Genomic DNA, 21,319 nt, shown 5'->3' with positions numbered 1-21,319 from the left:
GAGCGAGGAGAAAAGACAGCTGATGACCTAAAGAAACACAGAGAGAGGACAGCAGCAGGGGATCACTCCTTAAAGCTAAAAGGCAAAGGACAGGGCTGACAGCCAGCCTGGATGAGCTGGCAGAGCCTCCTTGCAGAGCAGCAGTGACACATGGGGTAAGATTGAAGGAGGGGCAGGAAAGAAAATGGAAGTATTTGATAGTTTCTCCGAAATCCCAGTCCAGACAGCTTGGATTGCAAGTGGATGTGGTTGTTCAGCTCTCACAATGAGAATTACGTTCCGATTTCCCCACGTCCCTGCATTCCTGGGTTCAGGTCACATAGGCAAGGGGCAACTCCAGGGCTTCCATGTAACGGTTGGGCAACGAGGTCTGCTCTGGGAATGACGAGCAGGGGGCTGTGCTTTCAGAGAGCAATTTGTGCAGGCATGGTCAGGATCCTGCCTGCAAGGCCTAAGTGGAGGCTGAGTGTGGAAGGCAGCTGTCTGTGCAAGAGGTGCTGGCACTAATATGAGCATTCAGCTCTCCCATGGAACCCTTGGGCAGGTCTTAAATATGGCCAGTGTTTGCACTTTGCACAAGGAAAATACTAGGCCTGTGTCAAGCAAGTGAGAAGTGGGTAAGTCCTCTACTGAAGGAAAACTGGATGGTCCCTCAGCCTGTGTAAAATGTGCTGAGGAGAGGGAAGTCAGAGGGCTGGGAAGCAGGCTGTACTCTTTTTGGTTTTTTTAAATGTAAAGCTATAGTTTGTTTAAACTGGCATAATATGGGAGTGATTCCACTGCAGCCTATTGACAGGGACTGGAGAGAAGCAGAGGATGTGGCCTAACAATCAAGGCTCTCTGGTCCCAGTGATGTTTATAATTACAGTGATTTCTGCAGCATCTCTTGCTGATATGACAACACCTGCCCATTGTTTTCCTTTAGATATGTGAAAACAGTTTCAGTTTGTCCAGCAGTTTCATGAATTCTCCCAGCTTCACTCTGTCCTTCCTTCACTGATCACTGTGTGCTGTAGGGTAGAACCAAATTTCATTCAGCTTGGTGGGTGTGTGTGGCTCCTTCCAGCAGGCAGAGCTGGAATCACAGCGGTTTGGGTTGGAAGGGACCTTGAAGCTCATCCAGTTCCAACCCCCTGCCATGGGCAGGGACACCTTTCACTAGCCCAGGTTGCTCAGAGCCCCATCCAACCTGGCCTTGAGCACTTCCAGGGATGAGGCATCCACAGCTTCCCTGGGCAACCTGTGCCAGTTGCTCCCCACCCTCACAGGGGAGAGTTTCAGTGTGAAGCCATTTCCCCTCGTCCCATCACTCCAGGCCCTTATCCAAAGTCCCTCTCCAGCTCTCTTGGAGCCCCTTTAGGCCCTGGAAGGTGCTGTAAGGTCTCCCCAGAGCCTTTTCCTCTCCAGGCTGAACAGCCCCAGCTCTCCCAGCCTGTCTCTAGAGCAGAGGTGCTCCAGCCCTTAGAGCATCAATCTCTCTTTGCAGTCTGCACAACACACATAAAATCATTCCTACAGGAATTCCAGCTCCTCACACATGAGCAAGTTGAGTTCAGTGAGATGTCACAGTGACACAGAGTAACAGGGACAGAAAATAGAAAGGCCCACACCGAGGCCTTTTTAACAAGCAAAATATTTCAGATAGTACCAAACTCACTGTTTTCAACCAGGTAACAGAGTTCCTCAAAAAATCGATGTTTTGGATCCAGTTTTTCCAAGATCAATCCTTTGTAGCTTCTCTGGCTTCCAGGGAACCACCTCAGTGGATGAAGGTAGACATGGGTGCTACATTTTTGAGCAACCAGGTAATCACTACAAGAGTTTCGATAGCTCAGTCTGCAGGACTTTGGAACACTGATGGAATGCTTTGTGTTCTCAGGGCAAGTGTCAGACAAGCCATGTAGCTTTAAACTATGTATTTATTCAGCTTTAGTTCTGATAAAAGCTGGGCTCTTTAACAACAGCCACTTTAGCAGTGGGAGTTGCATGGCTGTAACGGAGAAAATTTGCTGTACAACACCCTCAGGTTACATGTCCTGGATGCTTACACAGATTGCTGCAATTAAAAATACTAGGTTAAAAAAATGCCAGTGGCCAGACACTGTTTATTTAAAAATATCAAGCTGTACAAAAGGAAAACAAAGGTGATTTAATTTTCTGAAGTACTATGATGGAGTTGCCACATGGCATCCACTGACCTTACCTTCAATATTTAACAAAAACTGTAAACAGTCCCAGTCATATTACAAAGATTAATTGCCATGTACAATAATTAGTAGCCAGCAGTTAACAATCAGAGAGATTTTTCCATAATCTCTGCTCTTAGCTATAACAAGAAGCAGGCAGAGGGAAGACAGTTTACTTCATGTCATTCCTGACCTCCAGTTAATTTATGGAAGAGCTCTTCATCCAGTGTTTCATTCTGGTCTTTGGACCGTGTTGACAGGAAGATGTAGCCCCCAATATATTCATGGATGATCTTGCAGTCTGCACTCAGACAGGTGAAAGCAATGGAGACATTCTGGTCAAACTCGATGGCAACCTAAAGGAAACAGGGATGGCAAAATCAGGCACAGGGATAAGCTGGGTTGGGAAGAAAGAACAAGTGTGGGAGCACAGCTGGATCACAAGTCCTGTGATGAAGCAGTACCTGCCTCTGCTAACCAAGATTTCTGTGCTGCTGCGTGTTGTTGAGGGTGTTTGGCCGCTTGTTTCTTACTTTTCTGCTGTATCAGGGCCCTCTTGTGGTCAAAATACTTTTGCTTGTTCAGGCAGGCGACAAAATCGTGCTTTTAACTCTTTTTCCAGTGGCACATGAAGTGAACACTGGGAAGAGCAGGAGTGGCATTCCCGACTCTTTGTGCACTTCACCAACAACGTTTAATCTGGCCCCTGTTACCTTCTGACCTTAAATCTGCCTTTGGGCTCCAGGTTTTGGTTTCCAGCTCCTGTTAGTTCTAAAATGCAGCAAACTGAGCTTAGTTGCTAACTGCAGTTCCTGCCTTTTTTTGAGAGGGATTTAAAGGAAACCCAGCAAATTTACCAGAATTTACTCCCTGGCACAGGAGTCCTGCAGGAGAGCAATAGGGAGCGTGTCTGATCTCTCCTGGTTCCAACAGATGGACGTGGAAAACTCTGTAAGCAGGAACAGTTTCCAAGGTGCTTCGATTTGCCTCAGGTCACACCAGTTCCACCCCACAAATCTGCAATTTACACAGTTGGCTTCAAGCTTTGAAACCCCAAATCAGGGACCACATATTGACAGGGTTGCTCACACTGTGGCCCTGCAATCTCAGTTTGGGATTTGAAAGACAAATCCCGTATCCTCAGTCTGTGACAGAGACTGAATCCCTACAGTTCAGAGGATGATGCATGAGCTGGACTGCACAGAGAGTTCAAATGAGATTTTTACTGACAGCAGTGAATGTCACATGTTGGGATTCACCTTGGAGTCTCTGTATTTCATCCCATCAAACCCCAGGGCAACTCGTAAGGAATAAACTTGGTAGGAACCTTTTAAACTGATCATCTTTTAGTTTCTGACTTTTTAACTACAGACTCCTTCAGAAAAACTCCAGACAGCTCATCACACAGCACGTCACAACAAGTTCAAAATCTTTTCACTGAGGTTTGAAAATATTTTCTGAAAGCATCCTCCAGTGTGTCTGAACTGCAAGGAGTGAGGGCAGGGCTGTTCCAGCTTTACCTGGCGAATTTCCCAGTTCACATTCCACTGCTTCATGTTGGAGAACCTCCATGTTGTGATGGGATCTCCCGTGGCCATATCTATCCGGATCAGCCTGTTGTAGGACACCCCGAGCACATCATCCTTTTTGCTTCCTTTAAACCTGGAAAAAAAACAACCCCAAAACCTCTGAGCAGATCTGGTTGGCAGTGATTTCTGTCTAGGGAAACGTTTCACCTGCTCTTCCCTGAAAGTGGAAAACCATGGGAAAAGTCACAACAGCCTGGGATTGAGGAGAGTGTGGCCCCTTCTTTAGAACAGGATTGGTTATAAAGCAAAGGTGTAGGCTGGTGTACCATGGTGTAAGATGGAAAATAATCAGGCAGGTAGATCTCCCTGAAATCTTTTCTAATTGATTGTTTCCTGCTAAAAAAATACTGTTCTTGCTAAATGCATGAATTTTCATTTTATTTTTACTGGAAAAAAAATACCAATGTTAATTTTCATTCCTTCCTTTCTCTAATGGTGAAACATGTTCTTATAGTTATATTAACCTGAATTATATAATCAAAATAAATTTAATATTTTATATATCACCATTTTTATATCTTATATATGACCATTAAGTTATCAAAACAACTGTTGGCAATATATACATATTTCTGGGTATAAATGACATGGCAAAAATATTGAGACATTTTAACATTTCAATTTTCTTCTGATTAGAGATGAAAATTAAACATAAAAGTATCAGGACCTTTGGGGGGCAGAAATTTTTGAGTTGGGAATAACTGGGAAAAGATCTCTCTGGTAAAGAAACTACCTTCCTGATGCAAGCTGGAAGAGATCTCACCTGTCTGCTCTTACCATTTTCAGCATTTTAGATCCTGTTTGTGAACTTTCTCTCCTTAAATGTACTGGACTTTAGAGAAAGAATGTGACCTGGACACAATTTGTGCTTTACCTGACACCAAACTGAGATAAATTCACCCCAAGATGCTTTGCTTATGCTACAAAGCACAGTTTAGGTGTTGGAGGTGTTGGTGTGTTTAAGGGGATTAGTGGTGACACACGGGGTGAAAATTCCCAGGGCCAGGGAGTTCAGGCAGAATCCTGGCTCCAGTTGACTCTCCAATGGCTCCCAGGAACAATTTAGGAACTGGAACACCCAAGGACCAACGTGGTCTTGTAGTTCCCATAAGGCTACTGGGTTTTGGGAAGTCAGAGAGTTTAACAGTCCAGATGTGGGCTGTTCTATGCCAGCTGGCCTCTGTGCCAGGGAACAGCTCCCAGCTGCTTCACTTTATACCACAGATGATTCCCAACTAGCCCTGGAAGAGGTGTTGGGAACAGATTAAGGAAGGTGCCTCCAGGGATGGTTGTGTCAGTACTTTTCAGCTGTTTGGTGTTTTGTCAGGAGAAAAGACTGCAGGTCAGAACCCTGCTGTGTCCAAGGGAAGCTGCTGTGAACTCAACAGGACCTTTCTTGTGCTCACTGTTCTTCTGCATCAACTTAAAAAGGGAGCATTTGCTGCTTTCTTAATGAAATGCCAAAGAAATCAGTGTTTTATCATATTCCAGTGAGCAAGGGTCAGAGTGAACACAAACTGCAAACCTGAGCACACCGGTGAGATGTGCATGTTTTACATTTCAGTGAGTCAGTAAGTCATTTTAATGAATAATAATTAATGAAATTCAGTGATGTCAATAAGGGTTTAATCCTAGAGATACTGTACCCCTGGCAAAACCCCACAGGTGTGTATGAAGGCAGGTGTAATGAACCCGTTGTGGCAGCTTGGCGCGGCTCTGGGATGTGATTACCTTACGATGTAGTAGGATAAGCCAAACTCGGGCAGGGACTGCCATGCCTGGATAAAACGCAGCTTGGCCTCCACCAGGGACATCTGGGATATGTTCTGGTGGGCCTCCAGGATGCGAGCAGTCAGCTGGGAAACACGGCAAGGGAGAAAGGTTTCAGTTGAGCACAAAAATCCTGTTGCTTTCACTGTCAGCTGAGACACCTCGTACAGATGTACCACAGAGGGCACCTGGGGACAGACCCTGAGCGCCAAGGGCAGGACAGAACAGGGCACCAGGGGCTGGGGGCTGGGTCTGTGCAGCACTGGCTCCATATACTGCTCTGGAGACTCCCCTCGGGATGGGTAGGCTGAGCTCTTCTGCAGCAAAAGCAGTGGACAAGGAATCAGGTGGAGAGGAAGGAGAGGCACCCGGGCCAAGGGGACAGGAAGACCCTGCTGTTCCAGATGCAGAGTAACTTCCTCTCCTTAAAACCCTCCCTTCTTTCTCTGAAGAGACTTTCAGGGACAGTGTATCAGGAGCAGAACATCATGGATGACTCAGGCAGGGATGGGGATGTAGGAGAGGTGCTGAGACACCTGTCCCTGTGTTCACTTTAAAGAAAGGCCTCTTACAAAGGGACAAACGAGTACTGCAGGTGATCTTACTGCACAGCTTCCAAATGCTGCTTGGATCCAGCCTCACCCCTCAGCAACCCCTGGACCCACCCACCCCCAGCCAGAGCCACCTCGGGATACCTGCTTGGACTTGTATTTCTTGGTGTAACGCAGCGAGACGAAGCATTCCGGTTTCATATCCACGCTCTCGGGGTCCGAGGGAGCCTGGGCAGACATGTTCTTCATCTGCAGGAACGACAGGATCTTCTGCACCTCGGGCTGGTAGGAGCTGTCGGCCATGGTCCTGCCTTTGGAGGCCAGGACACAAGCAGCCATCCACCGAGCATACTGATCCTCCTGCAGCGGCACAGGGCACGGTTGGACACACTGTTAGGCTTTACACCTTCAAGGGAATCCAGTCCTTTGGAATAGATCCCCTTGGGAATGTTATCATGTGACTGGTTGTCACCCAACGAATGGTTTTACACCATTCGGTTTGACACATTTTAATACAAACGAAATGAACTGAAAACTCGTGTGAGATCCTTGTCACGCTGCCCTCATCTGAATGGGGACAGTTCTAATCCAGGAAAGAACAGAACAAAATCCAAACCTCAGCCCTCTGAAAACATTGCAACAAAAAATACTGGAATCTCCTTTTATTTTTTCATAGTTTGTTCTTTTTTTTCTTTCTACCAGCCTTACTTGGAAACTCGTGAAAACAGTGAGGATAAAATGCTATCATTTGAAAATGATACACACAGGATTATTGTCCTTTTATCTCCATAACCATCATGTATTGATTAGGCCACCACATCATTCTTAAATTTTACTAAAGGTCTAGGTAATAAACTCTCTGCAGCATCCTTATTTTTCTCTACAAATTCTAGGACAGGACAACAGGTCTTCTAGACAATCTGCCATAAACCTGGAATACAGACTTCCCCTTGTCTTGTTACTCACGTTATCACATCTCAGATACACTTCATTCATGCCATCAGCAACAGGAATTAGCAACTTGATTCCAAATTTCTTCGCTGCAACATTTACATCTGGTACAACTTCACATCCTGGATCACAGAGAATCAGAAGGAAATTAATTGGTTTCGTTCCTGTATCACTAATTTTAATTACTAATTTAATACTAACGTTGTTTTCCTTTGAGATCAGGGGACTTAGAAAAAGGAAAGAAAGGAAAATCCCTACCTTTTAGGTTTAGCTTCTCAATGGGTTCTCCCTGTGCAGATTCCTTGTTTTTAAAATAAGATATTGAAGTGTCTCTGAAGATAAACCAGTATGACTTGATAGCTTTGAGTGAGAGCTTCCTGGGCCTGCAGGAAACAAAGGAATCACACTGGGTTCTATCAAAATGGACAAACTGCCAAGTCACTCACAAATATTCTGGTGGAGCTGAAATTTAAGGTCATGCCCTTGTATTCACTGCCTTGTAAGGGAGTAGAGACCATTTTTTGGCTTTATCTGAACATCTAATTGTCTAACACAACAAAATTCTATTCCTTCACTAATTACAGAGGTTCTGCAGCACTTCAGGAGAGAAAACCAGAGGTGTTAGCTCTATTTATTAGAGAAACACTTCACAAGTAGTGACAAAGGTCAGCAATGAAGTTAAAAGGAAGAAAAAAAGAAAAACAACTATTCCAGTCCTTCCCTTTAAATCTAAGATGATGGTACAAAGAGTATAGAGCTGTCTGGAAAAGTGATTTATTAGACACACTCTTGCCTTCTCCAGACCCTTCCTAAAAATCCTAGTTTAGAATCCTTTCTAGAAAATGGTGATTTTTATGTTTAAATTAAAAAAAAAAAGCGGATTTTCAAAACTGCCAAAGAATTTGGCTTTTAATTTCCTAATAACAACAACATTCTTCAAAAATAAGGGACTATAATTTTTTTAAACAAACAAAAAAAAAAAAGCTGAAAACTTTATGGAAAGCTTTTTGAAAAAAATATTGTATTTCTCCACAATATTGTCACCCACCTGAAGCATCATTTACTATTGTGCTAATGTGGTGCAGGCTGAGAAAAAGTAGGAATAAAAGTCCACCATATGAATACTAAAGCAGTAGGACATGCAGAGCTTTGCATTTTTACCATTAAGCAAATAATTACAGGAGCAAAATGTTGTTGTTCCTTTAAAGACAGTGCAGAAAGTTTCTACAATGTCTTAGGTTTAGTAAGTGATTTATCAAGAACACAGGAACTTTTTCCTGATCAAAAATAGCAACTGAACGCTTTTAAAAGCAAACTCTTTTAAAAACCTCTCTTAAAAGCAAAGCTCCACTGCTGGGGGAAAACAAACAATCCATTGTTAAAAGCTTGAATTCCCTTTCTTCTGAAGGCACCTGAATAATCTGAATGTCAAATAAAGTTCCTAATTGGAAATTAATAATTAACAGTTCTGAACAGTCAACAACAGTTACCATTTTTCAGGTGCACTTTTCAGTTCCCATCTGTCCACGGAATGAATCTGATAAATATTCGTGCAACAGGAAACTTTATCTTTCTGAAGCACAAAGGCTGTTTTCTGATAAAAGGCACTGCAGACTTGAGGTCTCTGCAGTCGTTCAGATCACCCATAAATCATGATATTATAGCGGGATCACAGAAACTCATTTTGATATTTGAAAAAACAGCCTCTGTGCTGGGTTAGAAAAGGGGTCATTTCTTTCATTTAAAAAATACATTCCCCAGGGTTGCTTTCAGAAATTCTCCTCAGGGAGAACTGCAAGTTTCTTCTAGTTTTTCATTGGCAAAAACCAGTAAAATGTGATCGAAAATAGAACTGTAGAGTTTTGTTTAGAGATGAGTGATGAGCGTGACCTTTTAATAAGTACAAGTTTAGTTCCCCCAGCACCCCAAAAGCTGGAAAGATTTGCCAGAAGAAGCAAGAGAAAGATTGGAAGAGGATGGTATTAGGATACATAAGGGGTATATGTTAATTTATAACTGTAGGATCTGCTGTTAGATTAGAGTGAAAAACTTGGGAGGTCTCTTGTAAGGTTAAGCCTGTTTTATTCAGCTTAAGGTTTTGCCTGGTTTATTATTAATGTTAACAACTCACCTAACTAGCCTGAGATTATCAGCAAGTTTTGGGATGTCTGTGATGTCCTCCTATTGGGAACAATTAGGAATAGCTTTAGTACAATGCACTCTGTTAGGAAACCCAAGAACTGGGTGGGATCATCAGAGCCAACACCTTTGCCACCGTGACAGCCATTCCAGGATCCCAAAGGACCTACCAAAATGTTATTTGTGCTTCCACCTTCCAGTGTCACTTCCAGGTTAGAAAGTGCAGCTTCTACTTCATCTACTTCCGATTCACAGGTGGAATCTTGTGCCTCTGATGACAATGACAGCTTGCTGACATGATACTGCAATAAAACATCAGTAAACAGCAGTCAGTGTATCAATCAGCAACACAAAATCACAGCACACGAAAAGGACCATTTGGCCTTCTGGGTCTTGGACAACTGTGTGGAGTTCTGCAGCACAGAACCAGGGTTTTTTCCCAAGGAAACAGAGATGTCCATTATGCTCTCCAGTGCAATGGCTGATAACAGTTTCCTATTTTAATTGCTAGTGTTTGCATCCCTTCACTGTTATAATCATCCCTGTTCTGGGAGGGGGACAAGATGCTGCATCCTTGGAACTGCAAGCTTTAGGTGCCATCCACACCCGGTGGAAACTCAGAGCAATGTTCCCTGGTGTTCTGCAGTGCCAGGCTGTGAATTTTTGGCAGCTCCATTTACATTTGAAAGGAAGGAATTTATTATCAGCAAACATTTGTGCCTTATTCCCCACAGTCAGGGCCTGAGCTGTGCTCACTCATGTTAAATTTCCGTGTGCTCCACAGTGCCCTTCCCTTCATATTGTACTGCAGCTTTTTCTCTGTTCTGAATGTTGAGAAATGTTCAGGAAGGAGAGGTGAAAGGATGGTAGCAACACTTCATACTAATCTTCTGATATCTGCTATCAAAGTGGCATCCTGGGTGTGGTTTGCTCTAGACAATGTTAGGAAGTGGCTCCATACTTGCATGTGCCCGTTTGAATAACAGTGTCACTGCTGCTCCTGACTTGGGTTGGTTTAGCTGCTGGATGCTGCTTATTGCTTCTCACCCAAAGAGCAGACCCCAATCCAAGCAGAGCTGTTGGGCTCTATCCTGGTCCTGTCCTAGCTTGTGCCTGCCTCCTGAGGAAACAGGTTTTGCCACTTGGATCAAGTACGTGCCTGTATGGCAGCGAAGATCAGCATTTCCTCCTCCGTGCAGTCAATCTCCTCCAGCAGGATGGCCCAGCGGGCCTGCTCGTAGAGCTGGTTGATTCTCACTGCATCATACTGGAGCAAAAAAAGAACAACACTGGCCATTAATGACCCAGGTACAGATTCATAATCAGCTGATCTAACACCAGGCTGAGCCACAACCGTTGTTTCCTTCCTCCTCCCACCTCTGCCTTGTTCCCTTCTCCTGTACTAGCTTGTGTGCCTGGGCACAGTGACTTGCTGAGCCAACAGAAAACGCACCAGGAGCCCTTGGCTGAGGCAGAAGGGGCGATTAAGACACCCCCTCTTGAGGCAGCAGGCCCTGGAGTGGTGTAGCAGAACTGTGAAACCACACCGTGGGAGTGCCAGCAGCACGACAGGGCTGGTAGGAGGGTGACACGCGGAACTCTCGTCCCTCACTTCCCCTCTTTGCTCTTGGCTCTTACAGTTCCGGTTCTGCCTTTGCAGCAGCTCCATGTTAGTCAGATCTGCCTTAATTCACCATCCCTTTTTTGGATTTTTTTCTTATTATCTATGTGGTTAATAAGCTGAAGTGACTCAGAAATATTCAGTGCCAGAGCTGGTGAGATGTAGGTGCTGGGAGGGTAAACCTTGGGGCATGAGCTCTCCCAGCAGAGGGGAGATATTCAGCTGCCTGAAGTATTTTTGGGCTGTGGCTCCGTGGCTGGCTGGGACAAAGAAGGGAAATGTTTGGGCTGCTGAGTTTGAGACCCATTTCAGTAGGGGTGACATGTCACCCCAAACCACACCACATGAACTGGAAAGTGTCCTGATCACTTCTGAGGGGTTCAGCCCAGAAAAGATGTGAAATTCAGTGAGGACAGTGGAACAGAAATGTCATTTTTAAGTTCATTTTCAAAAGCAGGGCTTATACCATTACATCATTTAGGTCTAGTTTTCCCCTTAATTTTTTCATGTCAAAAGAGAGAGAGAAAGTAAACCAGCCCCTCTGGAAATATGGATACTGTTTCTGGAGCTCTTCAGAGCTCTCATCGTTATACTTAAGATCTTAAGAACAGTGTCCAGAGGGTAAAAGTGCAGCTGTAGCTGAGAGGAAGAAACTGAATTTGATTTCTGAAGGGCCTGTAACAAATCCTAGCTACAATCCTATATATATATATCTACATTCTATATTATTATGTAGCTCCTTGACATGAAAGCAAGCAAACAATGAATAGCAATAAAAACAAAGCTCTTACTTTTGGATTCAAATCAAAGAAAGTGTAATATTTAAAGCGTAGAAGAAGCTGATCCTCCTCCAGAATGCCTTGTTCCATAAGGGATCGAGAGGAATCCAGCCAGCTGGGGAAGAAAACAACCCACAGATTCATCTGCACAGGAAAAACCCCAGCACATGCAGAGCTCCAATGCAATCGTGAAACAAAAGTGGGAACAAACAGCTCTAACTCCTGCAAGTCCAGGGAAAAGTCACATAACTCAAGAAGGTAGAATGTTCGTAGGGATTTCCAACTCTCCTTGTATAAACAATACCTAGAATCTTCCTATTTTTTTTTCTCCAGCACTACTCAAACCATGAGGAGTAGATGCCAGGAACTAAGCAGTTGTGGGGTGACCAATGCCAGTAAGATTCTTTCTTCTTTGTCCCCAAAAACGGGAGGTTCAGTTAAACGAGGGGAAGAATCTGCCTGTAATATTTTGAATTCCCATTCTGATTCCAGTATTTGCTGGTTTATAATTCCAGCTCCTTCTGTCATCCATTGAAATCCAATGAAAATATCCAGGTCACTGTTAAATGCCCCACAGATGACTGACAATCCATATTTTAGTGCTAGAGGGACAATCCTCTCACACCACGAGAGCCCTGAGTGCTCTGTACTCTCTGTGGTGGACAAAAAGCAATGTTTGCTTGTGCAGAACTCACTCAATCACCTACTTGTGGTGCAAAATTACTGAATTTACCCACATGCCCATTCCCATTTAAAGCCTTGGGAGTTTGCTATCCAAACTGACAATGACATCACTGACCATTTTAAAAGCAAAGGATCTCAAAGAGAAGCACCTTACCCTGCATTAAGCTTGGCTTTGTCAGCCAAGCTCCGTGGCTGGTACATCTCTGCCAGCATTTCTGGGGAACAGTTGGGATAACTGAGGGCCAGGACGTTGCAGTTCTGCTCAGTCAAGGGGCTGTCACTGAACCAGGTGATTGTGGAAGAAGCTGGTGACCCACTGATAGGATCATAAATGGGTGTCATGGTTTTACTGTATAATCCTGGATTTGCTGCAAGTTAAGAGTGTAACACATTATTCCAGGGAAAACTGGTCTTGTCTTCCCATCATAAAAACCCCTTTTCTTTCAAGGCAGTTTCCTATCTCTGCTGTTTCCACCTGGGCTTGTCCTTTCCCAGGTGAGGTGACCTCAGGGACAGAAGTGCTCTGTGAGATATCTCAGTTGTGTTGGACACAGGAAACACACACTTTCAAGCCTTTATTTCTCATTTTCCTTGCAGGTTGCCAAATTTCATGAATATTTGTGTGCAGGGCCACAGCTGATGACCTGTTTGCTGGTGTGGCCTTTCTCTTATCAGTGGAAAGGAAAACATTTGTAGAAACAACAGGAAAATATCGATATATTGGAGATTTGCTGAAGCCACTGATTTCAGGCTCTGTGTCTGTGACTACCATCCTACAAAAACTGGTCTCCCTGGGTTTAATTGCATAACAAAGAGTTCCTTCCTCTTTTTAACTTTCACTCAGAAGAATAAAATCATATTGACTCCTCATTACCTGGTAATCCAGAACTCGCTGGGGAGTTGCACAGGTTTAAAATATCTTCTGTAACTGGTTCTTTGCTGTTCTTGTCCTTTTTCTTTTTCTTTTTGAGTGTGTCTCCTGATTGCTTCAGCAAAGAGAGTTCTTCTGAGCGTCTGATATCTGCAAGGGCAGTTTGGGAAGTGAAGCAAGACGAGACTTAGCAGATTCAGGAAGCTCCACATTGCAATCTGAACTTTATTTTTAGCAGGTTGAAAGCAGTAGCCATGGAAAATCCAGTAATTCTGGAACAAGGCTTTGGGCTGTGAGAGGGAGTTTTGACAGGATTTAAGCCCGGTTTTGTGGGAAGTGTAAGTGCATTTTAGAGCACCAGGAAAAACTCTTTCTCTCTCGTGGCTCTGCAATCACCTTGGGGCATAATATCTGAAGTTATGAATATCTGAATTATCAATAAGCAAGAACCACTGTGTTTGAAGCTCATGCCTTTTATATTCACTGTATTTCTCACAGAAGTTTCTGTCTGGGCTGTCCACTGTTCCCTGATGCACTACTCATTCAGACAGGTATTCTCACCTGCAAACCTGGCACTTCACTTCTGAGAAACACTTTTACCCTGGGGTAAACAAAGGCTTTTTTTTTTTTTTTTTTTTTTTTTTGACAGTATTCACTCCTGAGGAAAGTTACAGCATTCCTGCACTGACTCAATCTGGGAGAAATATTTAATTTGGCCAAATGCCAGCTGTATAATTATGGCATCGTTATAGCAGAGCTGTTAAGTATAATAAAGACAGGATACACCTTTCACAATCCACTGCCAGGAGGTGGAATTGGAAGCTGCCTTGTGGTCAACATGAGGCAGTAAATTCCTTCTGAAGATGAGGGTGTTACTGGGCTGAGCTCTGAAGACCTAAATTAAAATGAGGATTTTAATCCCCATTTTACCCTAAAGCTAAGAGATTTTGAAGATGGTTTGCAGACTCAAATTGTTCCCTGTTGAGCACAGGCACATCTCTGGCATTCCCCAAAACCTCATCTCCACTTGGAGGTGCTCCATTATTGGAAAGAGGGACTTGGAGCCTCAGTGCTGCGAGACATTCGTGGGCTGGTGTGGGGTCATTAGATATGCCCTGATCTGAACAGGTTTGGGCATATAAAAGTTTTGAACATTCAAAACATGCTACTTCTGAAGTGAATATATAACTACTAGGCTAAGTAAAAATAGGTGATAAATCAGTTGACACCATAAAATGGGCTGTGGTGAAGGCTGGTGTAGTAGGACACTGATAAGCTCCAGCTCTCAGTCAATGGCACGGAATAATCAGGACCGAGTCCTGCTCCAGGAGGACCAAGATTCCTACGAAACCACCAACAGGACCTTGACTATCCAGTCCTCCTGCAGCTCTTGGGACACATCTCTGACAGTGTGTGCATCAGTTCTCACAGAGACTGAGAACCACTGACATGCACTGCACACTAAAAACCAAAAAATCTGTCTCAAATTTCTCCTTGAGCTCAACAGTTTGGTGAGGAAGGACTTCACACCAAAACAGAGTCACCTAATGAAACGCTCCAACTTAGTTGCCAGAGGGGGTTTATCTTTACTTACTGAGAATTTTGCAGATGTCACTGACAGCTCTGAACACCATGGTAGAGAAGCTGACTTTGAGCCTCACCGTCTTCATGTTTGGCAGGCGGAGCCGCAGCATTTTGTGCTGGGGGGTGAAGAACAGCTTGGCATCTGCCTGCACCCCACACTTGTCCAGTGTCCAGTGGGTTTTCAGAAGCCAGCACTTCTTTTGCTCCCACCAAAAAGCATAGTCTGACCAGTCTTGTGATATATCTAGGAAAACACGACATGGTTGTTAATGAACTGTGGAGAAAATATGCAAAAAAACTCGGTTCAGAAACAGTTCTCTGCAAACAGGAATATTTATTTACATCAAGCAGCAACCACAGCTCCTGAGGTCTGAACCCCATTTGCTGAATACTTGTGGCAGTCACTGGGAACTAACTTTGTCAATGTGTAGCAGCAGGTAAAGTTGCTGTGTGCTCTTGGTCGAGCTGTTCCCATCTTTGGCATCATTCCTCGTTCCTCTTCATCAGCTCTGCCACACAGAGGCTGTTCCTCAGCGTCTCTAACACAGCAGAGCCCTGGCCTATGGTGGAGTTCCCTGGTCAAAACTGCGACTCAAATTTGCTTTAAATATTAATACTGAAAGCTTTTCACACTAGTTGAGTACTAGTGAAAAAAATACTGTGAAAAATTAGCCTTCTGACCCCGTGGAAACTCCGACTGCATCGGTTTCCGGCTCAGTCGTGTGTGTAAGTGTGCAGAGGGTGACAGAAGTATTTTCCACCTGTACTCACTTGCTGTGACTGTATACAGGGCATTTTACTTTCCATTTCTTAACCTTGACTTGGTCAGTCTCAGCTGTTCCCTCCTGAATGTGTGCAACGGATAATGTGGCTCAGATTTTATCTAGAATGCCCCAAAAGCACAGGAAACAGTAACTTCTGAAGCGCCTTTTAACAACTAATCCTGTCTCTTTGACTGCCACAGGTAGATAAACGAGGTATCAGCCCCCCAAACTGCCCACCTATAACATCTGTCTGGGAAGGGAGTTGAATAGTCAGCCTGCTCTGATTATTTTTGTCGAACTGGAAGGGCAAACCCGACGTTTTGTTTGCACTGTGGTAGCACAGGGGCTTTGGCCACAGACAGGGAGGGGTCCTGACCACATAAAACCCCGAGTCTGAGCATCTCCACGCTCTGTGCCATGGCACAAGCGAGGCAGCACCGTTTCAAAACCTGCACAGCCTCTCTTTGTAGAGGGAAAGCTGCACTTATTACTTGCATAACACTGTGTAAATGAAACAGGTCTTTACTCACTCATTTTCTCTACTAATTTCAGCATCAGTCCTCCAATGTGAAGGTCCCCTGTGACCTGTAGTAAAAATTCCTTTTCTACGCCTTCATGTTGATGGTCAACTGTCAGCAAGAGCTCCCAGGTGTGAGACCCATAGTCAGTTGAGGAACTCATGTTGGAAAAGGTCTGTGTGAGCTCTGCAAAGACAAACAGGATGTTTTTCCTCCACTCTCCCAAACAAATGCATTTCTCCACAGTCTCAACACAATTCCACGCTGCCAAGACTTCGCAGCGGCCTTGGCTGGAACTTCAGAGGTGTTATCTTGTTACCTCTGAACTAGACTCTGCTCTGGTGATTGCTGTTGCAAGATAGCAATGGGGGGGGGTTTGTTTTTATTTTGATTTCACCTCTCCCCCAACTCAGTTGCCTCCAGTTGGGGAGAGATGGCCCAGTTTCACCTGGGTTTTACCACCATCCAGGGCTAATCTGCCAGTCTGGACACCAAAGCCTGCAGTTGTGGGTGGGATCTGTTTTGGCAATCTGTCCAGTGAGCAAAGGAATTTCGTTGACTTGTGCACTCAGAGCTGTAATTTTCACTGCAAATCAAAGTTTACACTTGCAGTTCTGCCAGCTTGGGCCCATGGGACCAAATCCAGGGAGTAGTTTTACCTATTTGGGTAGGTGAGAGGGGAGACAATTAACCTTAGTGGCTCTCTGCCAGCAATATCCAGGCACAGAACTGCAGTTCCTGTTGCCTCACACAGGGACATGTCCTGTCTCAGCAGGGGGAATTGTCTGGGATCCCACCAGGCTCCAGCCAGGACAGGTAAACAGTAATGGTGCCAAGCCAAAGCAGAGAAGATGCTCCAAGTAGAAGCTTTGGTTATCATCAGCTGAGTCCCAATTCCTGAAGAAAGAGCTTGTAGGTAAAGGTGACTGATGCTGCAGGCAGGGGCTGTGATATTTAACCAGCGAGAGAAGATACCACATCAGCTCTCTGACCTGAAACAAGGCTTTGCAGCTGAGGCTTAAGGCACTAAAGTCAGTGACTTCCACTTATTGCAGATTTTCAGCAACACATGAGAACCCAGGTCACAGACACAGCTGAAGGTGCCCCACACAGGCTGCTTTGAACACAAAACCAACGGGGAGCTGTTTACAAAGAAGGCCAGAGGGGATGTAACAACCTTAACGGGCTGTTGTAGATCTTTTTTAAAAAACAAGTATTCAGTAACTTAAAACCTTTAGCCTAAAAGTTAAATCAAACCCAGAAAAATCAAGAGTGGTTGGCACAGGTAAGGAGTGAGAGAAGGAATGACCTTTTCTGGGACTGACTGCGGGACAAGATCAGACCAAATTTGATATGTTGTTAATTATGTTTCCTGCAGAATTTGTGTTAGGGAGTACAGTGTAAATCCAAGTCATCTGTTTAAGTGAAGTTCTCTTAAAATCTGTGCTCACAACACAGTGCTGTAGACATGGTTTCTTCAACTCCTTTGGGCTTGGGTCATACCTGGTGTCAACACTACTGATATAAAAGTTGGTATCGAAGGGAGAATAGAAATGAGCTGGTAATGACAAATTCTACTAATAAGGAAAAGTGAGTCAAACATAAAGGCAAAAGATTTCAAAGATTAAATTAAGACTTTAAAGATTAGATGGATTCCTCCTTCAATGAATGACAACATAAACGAAGCAATGTCCAGCTCAAAGCCACCCTTTCAGGAGGAAATCCCCTTACCAACGAGTTCTACTGGGACAGAGCTGTGAGCCTGCCCGGAAATTCTAAAATTACAATGACATTTAGAGAGCCCCAAGTCAGAAAACTGCAACTTCCTAACTGTGTGACTCCAAGAGGCCAATTTACACCACTGAACAAGCACTGTTGTTAGCCGGGATCTTGGATGTGCCAGCCCACACCTTTTCACCAAACAGTTACTAAACCAACAAGGGTTGATACTTATCCAAGAAGTTTGCTTGGCTTGCCTTGGTAAATAAAGGCATTGTGTTGGACACTGGGAAACCCTGTGGCTTTCCTGCCTCTGGGATAGAGGATTTGGAATTTGTGCTGCTGTGTGCCACATGGATTTATTTAAGAGCTTAGCTATGCTTTAGACCGAGAGGAAGGGAAGGGCTGGGACTCTCCTGAAGCATCCAAGGGACAGCTCCCAAGGGGTCTCCCAAGCAGGTGGGGCTTCCAGCACAAGGGCAGTGCAAGGTGCAGAGAACAGCTGTCATTCCTGACTTTAGAAAAATCAGGATGCCCCTAGTGAAGCTCCCAAGCATCACTAACAACTCCAACAGTAATCCACAGCCGGCCTATGGATAAGAACGATGTGATTTTATTTCAGGAGCGTGGGGTGGAATGTGGCAGATGAACTACACCTGTGCCCACCCTTGTTCCACCATAAACCAGTATTGTTACAGTGAGCACCAGTCTCACCTGCCCTCTTGTACCAGTGAAAACATTTGGGAGCTGATCTGTATTTTTTTTTCGTTTCTTTTTAAATTTGGTTTCGCTTCCCAGTCTCATTCTGCACACAAATGCCTGTGCTGAAAATGAGCAGCCCAAGGGGTGGGTGAAACCCTTTCCTTCTTCATGCTGAGTTGGAAATCCACGGCCTCGGTGCAGCTAATCCTGGCACTGCATCATTCCCTAAAGCCGCTCTCTTCCCCACTTCCTCTGCAATCCAGGAGGTTTCAGTTTGGAGATAAGGCAACTCAAACACTAGTAAATCTACCGGAGCACGCAGCACAAACAAAGCCTGCTCGTGAAAATGGGCGCAAGCGAAGCAACCAACTCCTGAGCGTGAAAACCCAACCGACCCCGAACTGCCAGGACTCCGCGTCCCACAACCTCCGGGTCAAGCCTGGATCTGCTCGGGAACGCGCCCCAGCTCCCGGGCTTCACGTGGGCTCAGCTGCAAGGCCTGGCACGGGCAGATCAGACAGGCCAGAAACGTGTCTCCAGGGCACTGCTGACTCCGGTCGGGATTTCCACAGCGCGCTCTGCCCAACCCAGCCACCGGAGAGCAGCGATGGCTCGACAGACCGAGCTCCGCGCGGGTCTCAGCACGCACAGCCCCAAACCTCAAACTGTGCGTGGGAGCGAAGGAGGATGCGAGCCGTGCTCTAGCAAGGCGCTAAACACCCGGGGTTAAGGTGGAGAGGGGCGGAACGATGTTTCCCGGAGTATCCCTCGGGCCGGCGGTGCCCGGGGTCCCGCGGAGCAGCGCCCGCGGCAGCGCGCCCGCTTTGAGGAAGTGCCGGGCGGCCGCGGAGGAGGCGCCCGCGGGGCCCGGAGCGCCGAACCGCGGCCAAAAAGCGCCGGCAAAGGAAGAAACAACCGCGGGTGGTCGGGCACTCCGCCGCGGGTGCAGCGCAGGCCGCCCGCAGGTGGTGGGTGCCCCGGGGCCGCTCCGCATCGCCCGCGCTCCCGCAGCGCTGCCCGCGCTCCCTCACCTGCCGGCCCCCCTGGCAGCGCTGCCCGCGCCTCCCGCGCCCTTCGCCGCCACCTGCCTCTGAGACGCGAGGGAGGAGCGGCACCCCCGCGGGAGGCGGCCCTTCCTTCCTTCCCCTTCCCCTTCCCTCCGCCCCGCGCGACGTGGGAGCGCGGCCCGCCCGGAGACAGCACCCCAAAGGTGACCCCGAGGCCAGCGAGACGCCCCGGGTGCTGCTTTTAGGCTGCAGCCGTGGGGAGGTTTTGGGGCTGCCCTGAGAAAATCGGTTCCAAAGGCGCGACGGCAAGGAATAGAAGTGCAATGGCAAAGAACAAAAAAGGTGTGTTTGGAGGCGGAATTGTGTTAGGAGGCACAGGATTAAAGTGGGCTGAATCGGCAGAAACCGGGCAAATGCTTCTCCAGGGGCCAGATTTCCACAGACAGTCTACCTTTCGTTACACTTTTGACTTGCTCAGGGGTCTAGTAAAGCACAGCAGCAAAACAAAACCAAGACAACGACAGGAAAGAGAAACAGAGAAAATAATGGAAAAAATTTTCAGACCAAACCCACACCCTGGGAAAAGACTGCAGAGATATATAAGGATGTATCTTCGACACGCCACGGGCAACAAATAGTTACTTTCATGAGAACAAAGCAGATGAGAAGTTGTCAAACCACAGATACTATCGCAGTGTGTTTGCTCCCCTGGGCTCGGTCACTGAGCTGCTCTGATCACGCTCAGCTCTTCAGGCTGTCTGTACATGCACCGAGGTTTTGTCAGCATCAGACATCCCTGGAGGCACGAACTTGAGAGCTCACGAAGCCTTTCAGGGCTTTCCATCACCTGAGGGCACAGAAAGGCCTTTAATCACCCCAACCAGACCCCTCTGGGACCAGTTCCAGCAGTCCTAAATTAAGCCAGGGCTAGGTGGGTGTTTGATCCTCACCTGAGTCCAGGCTCATCCCTCCATATGGAGCAGCTCTGCTTTTGCTGCTCCTTGGCCCTGTCCTGACTCAGTGGCTTTTTAGATCTTCCTAGAACAGTTTGGTAAGCTACCTGCTTGTTATTATTTTTTAAATACAGGTACCTATGCAGATGAGCAATTACCTTTGCATGGAAAAAGCTATGGAGTAATATGAAATTCAGGTTTGGGTTACTTTCAGTAGTTGACAAAGCAATTAGAAGAACTTTAGAGGTTGCTCTTGGGCCAGAATATTCTGGTGTGTGCTATTCCTGGCTACATGAGCTTTTACTTTTACTTTTAGTGGCCGCTTTTACGCCCTAGCCCTTACTTATGGGGTTAGAACGTAAAACTAAGAAGCTTTTCCTGGTGTTCTATTCAGCCTAAGCAGAGACATGATGTAGAGCTCTTTTCTTGGTAGGCCTCTGTGTGTCTGTTATGATTTTACCTGAACTTAGGAAAATAAAAAGCTCAGTATTGAACTCCAGGTACTGTTGGGGTCACTTCAGCTCGTGGATGCCTCTGTTTTCCAAATTCCCATTCTTATCCAACCTGCCTTACTTAGATTCTCCTCACATCCTCCACGTAGTAGATGTAATACTTCCTCCTCCTCCTCCTCCTCCTCCTCCATGAGCAGCTTTTTCCGCTCAGGCCGCATCAAAAGCGGATCTAGACCAGACCCACAGGGGGGTGGGGAACAGCAGCAACTTGTTGCAAGAGCTGCATTTCCCCCAAGTCTCTTTAGACACTTCTTCAGGTCAGCTTTTCCAAGTAATTACTCGTGAGAGTGCCCCGAGTTTGGAGGGCAGAAGGTGAGCTCTGAGTGGAGCCTTTGAGGTGAAATTTTCCAGGAGAATTTGTGCTATTTCGTGGTGTGGTTTCTGAAATCTGCCTTTGGGACACCCGAGGCAGGCAAATG

General features: G+C 45.8%; 1 protein-coding gene across 1 annotated transcript; it reads right to left on the bottom strand.

Annotated features, from left to right (window-relative positions):
• Positions 1-1,951: 1,951 nt before the first annotated feature.
• Positions 1,952-19,555, bottom strand: FERMT1 (fermitin family member 1). The gene is made up of 15 exons (XM_008924828.4): positions 19,460-19,555; positions 16,020-16,193; positions 14,736-14,969; positions 13,145-13,291; positions 12,425-12,638; positions 11,599-11,701; positions 10,346-10,453; positions 9,357-9,488; positions 9,179-9,228; positions 7,306-7,430; positions 7,063-7,169; positions 6,241-6,456; positions 5,507-5,631; positions 3,707-3,848; positions 1,952-2,542 (listed from the first exon to the last, which is right to left on the bottom strand). The coding sequence occupies exons 2-15, from the start codon at positions 16,168-16,170 to the stop codon at positions 2,369-2,371; spliced, it is 2,028 nt and encodes a 675-aa protein (XP_008923076.4). The 5' UTR covers positions 16,171-16,193; positions 19,460-19,555; the 3' UTR covers positions 1,952-2,368.
• Positions 19,556-21,319: the final 1,764 nt, after the last annotated feature.

Source organism: Manacus vitellinus, unplaced genomic scaffold (assembly GCF_001715985.3).
Source record: "Manacus vitellinus isolate BGI_N305 unplaced genomic scaffold, ASM171598v3 scaffold_38_pilon, whole genome shotgun sequence".
Lineage (NCBI taxonomy): Eukaryota > Metazoa > Chordata > Aves > Passeriformes > Pipridae > Manacus > Manacus vitellinus.
This window is presented reverse-complemented; position numbering and strand designations above follow the sequence as displayed.

Excerpts from the sequence above, each read along its gene's own strand:
- FERMT1 (XM_008924828.4), bottom strand. The coding sequence starts at position 16,170 with ATGAGTTCCTCAACTGACTATGGGTCTCACACCTGGGAGCTCTTGCTG. Across the intron at positions 9,489-10,345 it reads TGATCTTCGCTGCCATACAG|TATCATGTCAGCAAGCTGTC; the intron begins GCACGTACTTGA and ends GTTTTATTGCAG. Across the intron at positions 7,431-9,178 it reads GATAATCTCAGGCTAGTTAG|GCCCAGGAAGCTCTCACTCA; the intron begins GTGAGTTGTTAA and ends TGTTTCCTGCAG.